General features: G+C 44.0%; 1 protein-coding gene across 1 annotated transcript in view; it reads right to left on the bottom strand.

Moving 5' to 3' along the window:
* The window catches only part of MFSD4B (major facilitator superfamily domain containing 4B), a 14267-nt gene extending 10094 nt beyond the window's left edge, over positions 1-4173 (bottom strand). Inside the window, exon 1 of the mRNA XM_018560274.1 lies at positions 3758-4173. Coding sequence (XP_018415776.1) covers positions 3758-4012 — 255 coding nt within the window. The 5' untranslated portion in view covers positions 4013-4173. The remainder of the gene's footprint in view (positions 1-3757) is intronic.
* Positions 4174-7656: the final 3483 nt, after the last annotated feature.

A 7656-nucleotide genomic window follows, 5' to 3' on the forward strand; every position in this document is an offset into this window, starting at 1 on the left:
AAAAAAGATAAATGTCAGCCTGAAACGGAAAATAATATTTTTTTATAAGCTTTTTACATTTTTTAAAATATTTAATGTTTTATAAACGTTGTCATTTTTTTATATTTCCTTTACTTATTTTTATTAAATATGTTTATTTTTTTTAAATTCACTGTGGGTTCTCCGGGGGAAATATTGGTGGTCTAAACAAGTATTTGAGAAAGAGATTGAAGACACAAAGTCCACAATCTCTTCTTCTGCAGTCCCTGTTATAAATGAGCAAGAAGCCTCTATATTGAGTGTTTCTGTCCATTTACACATCGTGGATATAGTATGAGTTACTATGTACACACTTATGAATGAACAGGAAGTGATGTAGATCACTTCCTATTCATTCATAACTGGTACATACAGTAGTAACTCATACTATGTCCAGTTATTTACAAACAGCCAGCGATAAGCTGATCGCTGACTGCTTGTACTGTTCTCCATCCTGACTCGTTGTCACAGGCGAGGGTGAGCCCGCGGGGAGGAGACCTCAGTCTATTTTGACAGCTGACTCCTCCCCCTCACCGCCCATTCAGGCTCCTGTGACAGCGCACGGCTGTCTCTGCCCCCACACCGCTCTCTATCCTGATTGGTCAGAGGAGGTGCTGAGGGAGGCGGTGCAGGAGGAGAACCCGCACCGCTCGGCCTCCCCTGACAGTTTCTCTCCTTCCTGCTGGACGCTGCGCTGTGTCAGAGGAAACAGAGCAGCGCCCAGCGGGGAGGAGAGAAACCAGGCATGCACCACAATTTTGTCCAAAAGTGCAATTTTCGGGGCGATATATTTTGGCGGCCGAAATTTGCATCCCTAATATATACACACACACACCCACACTGTCAGTATTGTAAATATGACAGTGGGAGACTAAACTATACAATTTTTCAAAAAGATGGCACCACACCTGGCAACTAACCCAAATTATTTTATAATATTTTAAATGTTTGAAGTGTAACTCCAGCATTTTGAAACGTTAAACCCTTGTAGCGGGTCTACCCCCGCATTGCAAGGCTTAAAGTGACATTAAACCCTCAGATTTTACATAAACAATACTGTAATGTGTGCCTTACTGTAATCTATGGTTGTTTCCCTTCTCTTTGCTGCTCTTCCTTTTAAATCCGTAGCTCTTCTCATGCGGAGCAGAACTTCTGTTTTGCAGCAGACTGCCTTGTCTCTGGAATGGATACATGGTGTCTGTGTGAAGGAGCCAGCACTACAGGAAGAGGCACTCAGCTGCAAAGGGAAGTTCTCCCCAGCATGAGAAGAGTTAAGGATTTAAAAGGAAGAGCAGCAAAGAGAAGGGAAACAACCATGGATTACAGTAAGGCACACATTACAGTATTGGTTTATGTTAAAAAATCTGAGGGTTTAATGTCACTTTAAGGTCTCATTCACATCTAGGCGTATTGCATATGCGCGACCGTCGCAAGTTTTTTACCGCGATTCACGCGACCGTCGCACGTTTCTGAAGGCTACTTGGCTGTATCCCAATGGAAATGCACAACAAAACGGCCCAAAGTAGAACGTGTACCTTTTCAGGCGTGGGCCGTTTTGTAGGGCGTTAGGGACGGGCGGAAATACGCCAAGGTGAGAACGAGACCATTGAATACAATGGGATTTATATTTTTGAGCGTTTTGTAGAGCGTTCATCGAGCGTAGAATGCGCTACAAAATGTTCAGGTGTGAACGAGGGCTGACTGCTCATTTTGTCTAGGGAAAGAAAATAGAAAAGAAAGAAATTTTCACCTGATCCTCGGTCTCACCTGGTTGTCACTGGTCCCCGCAGTCTATTTTCCCCCACTGGGCTCCGGCGGTCTAAGGACCCATGATGTCATCATGTCTAATACAGGTCTATTAACCCCTTCGTGACGGGAGACGTACACTGTACGTCCCATCACAAAGTGGCTATATGACTGGCCACATACACTGTAGGTGACGAGTTTTTTAAGGCTCTGTAATTCCGGTAACCGCCGATTCTCAGAGGTTACCAGTCATTAATGAATGTCTCAGTATTGAGGCATTCATTAATGAAATAGTTAAGCTTTTGTAAAAGCTTCTTTCTTTCATTAAAGAAAGAACAAAGCCGTTACATGCAAATATGGAATCGCTAAATAGCGATCCAGTATTCGACAGCTAAAGATAGCAGAGAGGTAGCAGAGTGACTCACCTCTCTGCTATTCGTTTTCACAGCTCCATAGCCCGATGTTTGATACATTTCAGACACAGGGATATTACAGACACAGGGATATTACAATGTATCTCTTTGCCTGAAATGTATCACTTCTGATCGTCTAGGCACGTTCAAAGACCTTTAGTGAGATCTGAATCTGACATGCTGTCAGGATCAGTCTCTAAGGTAATTATTAGCTGTTCCTAAGTTTGAAGCAGCCTAATAATAACCATATATTAAAAAAGTTAATTTATCAAGCAGTTATAGTGACTGCTTGATATAAACTGACAAAAAAAAAAGGTTTTTGCAAGAAGCGCTGATTCACCGCTGCTCTCCCGCGCCAAAGGTAAGTGAAAGAAGAAAAAAACCATAGCGCAAACATCGGGGCATTTTGACAAGTACAAGTAGGCAAGAATCCTAGCACCGGCCCTGCTGCTGTGGAAGAATCACACAGCAAAAATGTAAAAAAGTGTGTCAGTCATTTATGAACAGAAACTGAAAACTAGCTCAGTCATGAAGGGGTTAAACATGAAGACATCGAGGAACATAACACTGCCAGAGTGGAAGGGGAAGAGAGGTGAGTGGTCACAGCCGCAGGACAGGATCGGTGAGAATTTCCTCTTTCTTTACACCTGTAGGCCAAAATGAGACATTAACTCTTGCAGTGCAGGGGGTGGCCCCACTACATGGGTTAAAAAACTATGAGGTGAGTGCTTTTCACTCACCTCATAGTTCTAGCCGACCTGTGACAATGAGACTGTCACAGGTCGGCTCAGTAGATCGGGAGGTGAGCGAACAGTTACCGGCGTTCGCTCCCCTCCCGATCCTGTCACGGCTCTCTGCCGTGACAGGGGAGGAACGGACGGGGGAGGGGGCAGGTACAGCTGGCTCTGCCTCTAGATAGGCAGAGCCAGCTGTCAGTCACGCAGCTGGGCGGATCCCGGCACAATTGTCGGGATCCGCTTCAGCGTCTCAGTATACCGGGAGCAGCAGCTCGCGGTATACTGCTGCGTCTCAGTATGCCGTGAGCTGTAGTTCGTGGTATACTTACCCTAAGGAGAACTATGGGGAAATAACTTAACCCCATAGTTCTCCTTTAACTAAGTCCTGGAGTTATTTCAATTTCATTAACAAAAAAACAACTTTCAACTTTATTATGTCCTGTGTGTGTGTGTGTGTGTGTGTCTGTCTATATTTACAGGAAGTCATTGTTTGGAGCAGCATTATAGCCCCAGGAAAGCACACATTGTAGTGAAACCTGTTGGGTAGGTAGGGGCACAAAGTTATTTACAGGAAGCACTTTGCATGTGATAGTGGGGGTGTCAGTGACAGTTTTGCTCGGCCTGAGGTGAACTTGGTTTACATTAAGCCCCTCCCCCACACCATTAATTGTGAAAGGTACCCGAGACATGGGACGAATCACCTGAAGGGAAAAGAGCACTGCCAATGTAATAGAAATGCTGGCAGGCCCCCATATCCCATTCTCTGTCCACAACATGAACAGAGTCCAGCCCTGCTTATTGCAGCACATGACAGTCATGTCCGTCCAGCTCACTTCCTCTTACCAGCCCCAGGAAAGCGGCGCACATGACGGTGGTGACACAGCAGCGGAGCCCCCGGCATTGCTGCTCTCCAGACACCAGGCGCACCTCGTCCTCGGCTCTCCTTCTTTCCCCCTCTTCCTCCAGCTCCTCAATGCCGGCTCTCAGCCTGGACGGACGCTTCTCGAACAGCGTGTCCTCTTCTTCCTCGTCACCGGCCTCGTCGCCATTCGCCCGGGCAAAGCGCACCTGTTTCTTCTTCTTCCCGTTCCCCGCCATATCCCCTCTAGAAAGTGATGGAGCTCAGTGCCGCGGCCTCATGCTCAGCTCAGAATCCGGCTCCGGCCTCCTTTCCCCGGGAACAACCCGGATGTAGGAGCCGAGCGGTGACAGGCCGGGTGCACCTGGGTGGGAGGAGCGGGGAGAGGCGGCCCCTTGTTGTCTTCAGCGCCCGTTTCTCCACAGCTGCTGGCTGCCTGTGTACCTGACTGGCGGCGGCCTCCACATACACTCCTATGTCTGTCAGAGAGACAGGCTGCTGGTTTGTGTCTGACGAGGAAAGCTCGGCGCTACCAAATGGATCTACAGACAAAACTTCCTTTCATTTTGAAAGGAGTAGATTTCCCTATCAATATTTTTGTCATCGGTTTCCATGTGAGGCAAGAAGAAAAGAAAGTTATTGGAACAAAAAGGAGTACATATAGAAGGGATTATAGATGATAGAGACAGGCTGCTGGTTTGTAAAGCTCGGCGCTACCAAATGTATCTACAGACAAAACTTCCTTTCATTTTGAAAGGAGTAGATTTCCCTATCAATATTTTTGTCATCGGTTTCCATGTGAGGCAAGAAGAAAAGAAAGTTATTGGAACAAAAAGGAGTACATATAGAAGGGATTATAGATGATGGATTCAATATAAACGGAGTGATTTGGTGGTCAGGAAAGAGAAGGGAATACCTCAGAGATCCAGGAAAACCATGGAACTGCAAGTGACATTATGCATTAATATAACAAACCCAACTTTAAATATAAAATAAAAACACTAACACTTTTATTTGGCAATAAATGGCCGCGGCATTTTTTATTGGTTAATACATAGAATAAAATTAAATAAATATATTATAACTTTATTAAATATCACTCAACCAAATAAATAAATAACTAGTGCTTGGCTAGAAAAGCCCAAGCACACCACTCATAATAAAGTAATTAATTTCCAAAATGTCCCCCTCAATGAGGTGACGAACCATATAAATAAAAGCCGCGACAGCTAAGCAAGGGTGGGATCGGGGGGAGCTCATCTGGAAGACAGCTGACAAAGGTGAGGGTCCACTTTAACCACTTCAAGACCGCGGTGTTACACCCCCTTCCTGGCCAGGCCATTTTTCAGTATTCAGCGCTGCGGTACTTTGACTGACGTTTATTCCGTCATGCAACGCTGTACTGAAATGAATTTTATACAATTTTTTGGGGACAGATAGAGCTTTCTTTTGGTGGTATTTATTCACCACTGGGGTTTTATTTTTTACTATAATTAGGAAAAATTTTGAAAAAAATTTTTTTTTTTTACATTGTTAGGAAAGATTTATTATTACCCAGTTTTTTGGTAAATTATAAAAGATCGGGAGAGCCCGGGGACAACGGGCGGGGGGGCCCGATCGGCACACCATACAGCTTGTATGGTAACAGGCATCGCTGCCTGTTTTTAAATACCGGCCATTTCCCGCTCGCGTGTGCCGAGCAGAGCACGCAAGGGGGCCTGTCTGAGCGGACGTCTAAAGACGCCCACTCAGATCTAGAGGCCTCTCGGCCGGCCGTCTTTTTACAACGGCCGGCCCTGAGGTGGTTAAAGTCCATACCAGACCCCCTATCTGAGATAAGGGATTTTGAAGGGGCCACATGTCAATTTTTACATTTTACACTGGGGTACATTGAGATTTTGCATACGTTTTAAGGTTGAGAAATGCTGTATTAGATGATACAGGGGGTCTCAGAGGCCCTATTGAAAGGAACAATAGGAATGGAAAGGGATTTCGTGACTTTAGAAAAAGAAGAGATGTGATAGTTACTTGGTAGTTACAGATGGAGGGGACACTCTGTGAATGACATAAAGTGATGTATGGATGATTTGTGGGATCAAGAGGATCAATGGAGTAACCAATTCTTGCCCCTAAGAGACTGACAGGATCAAGATGACCTTTCATAGGATAAGTGGAATTTTTATTTAGAATGAGGAAGCAGCGTAAGAAACCTGCTATGGAGGAGGCCCAGTCCACAACCAGTAGTGGTGAAAGATAAGCCCCTAAGGGCAAGAAGATCACTAAATGGAAAAGATTGACTGGGTAGGGAGTTTTAAAAAAAAAAGGCCTGACATGCATTAAGGGATCAAACTATAAATTCTAGTGATGAGAATACAGGACCCAATAACATTTATAACCTCAGTAAAAGAGAATTAAAAAAGGAAGAAATCTAGGTTCTGAATAAAGGTCAAGTAATCTAAACAAGAAAGACCAGGAAGCCATTGGAATTTGAGAAGGATAAGAACTTTGTGATCAAACCTGCAGATAAGGGAAGAGCAGTGGTTGCCTTTGATTAAGAAGGAGGTGGAGAGGCAGCTAGAGAACACAGAAACTTATGAAAAACTTGGGGCACAAAATGTTTAAATCATGAAATCTGTGTGATTTTTTTTCTTTAAAAAAAGCTTATACCAATGGTGTATTCAATAGAAAAGAAAGGGATTATTTAGACATTAACCCCTTCGTGACTGACGACGTACAGTGTACGTCGCCAGCATCACAAACTCACCTGTCGTTTGTGTTACCAAAATACATAAAAACCTCATGGACCCCCAAGGGAGACTGACAGTATCAGGTGTATCACACACCTCCAGGTTATCGGAGTATATTGATATACAACCTCAATTAAAAAAAAAAGTTGGGACGCTGTGTAAAATCGACATAAAAACAGAATGCAATGATTTGCAAATCTCAAAAACTCATATTTTATTCACAATAGAAAATAGAAAACATATCAAATGTTTAAACTGAGAAAATGGACCATTTTAAGAAAAAAATAAGGCAATCTTGAACATGCCAGCAACATATATGGGTATAAAAAGAGCATCTTAGAGAGTCAGAGCGTCTCAGAAGTACAGATGGGCAGAGGTTCACCAATCTGAAAAGCTGCATCTAAAAATTGTCAATTTCAGAATAATGTTCCTTAACATAAAAATTGCAAAGACTTTAAATATCTCATCATCTACAGCAGTGCTCCCCAACCTTTTTATCGCCGCTGACCGGTCAACGTTTAATAATTTTACCGTGGCCCACTGAGGGGGGAGGTTGGGGACCACTGATCTACAGTACATAATATCAAAAGATTCAGAGAACCTGGAGAAATCTCTAGGGGCAAGGGCAAAATGCAGTATCTGATGCCTGTGATCTTCGGGCCCTCAGCTGGCACTGCATTAAAAAGAGGCAAGATTCTGTGATGGACATCACTGCACGGGCTCAGGAATACTTTAAAAAATCACTGTCTGTGAACATAGTTTGCCGTGCCATCCAACAATGCAAGTTAAAGCTCTATCATGCCACATCTGAAAACGATTCAGAAACGCTGCCATCTTCTCTGGGCCACAGCTTATTTAAAATGATCTGTCGCAAAGTGGAAAACTGTTCTGTGGTCAGATGAATTGAAATTTGGCATACTTTTTGACAACCATGGGCACTGCGTCCTTAGGACTCAAGAGGAGAAGGACCTTCCCGCTTGTTATCAGCACTCGGTTCAAGAGCCTGCATCTCTGATGGTATGGGGCTGCATTCGTGCGTATGGAATGGGGAGTTTGCACATCAGGAAAGGCACCATAAACGCTGAAAGATATATCCAGGTTTTAGAGTAGCATATGCTCCCATCCAGATGACGTCT

Source organism: Nanorana parkeri, unplaced genomic scaffold (assembly GCF_000935625.1).
Source record: "Nanorana parkeri isolate BGI_ZX_2015 unplaced genomic scaffold, ASM93562v1 scaffold445, whole genome shotgun sequence".
Lineage (NCBI taxonomy): Eukaryota > Metazoa > Chordata > Amphibia > Anura > Dicroglossidae > Nanorana > Nanorana parkeri.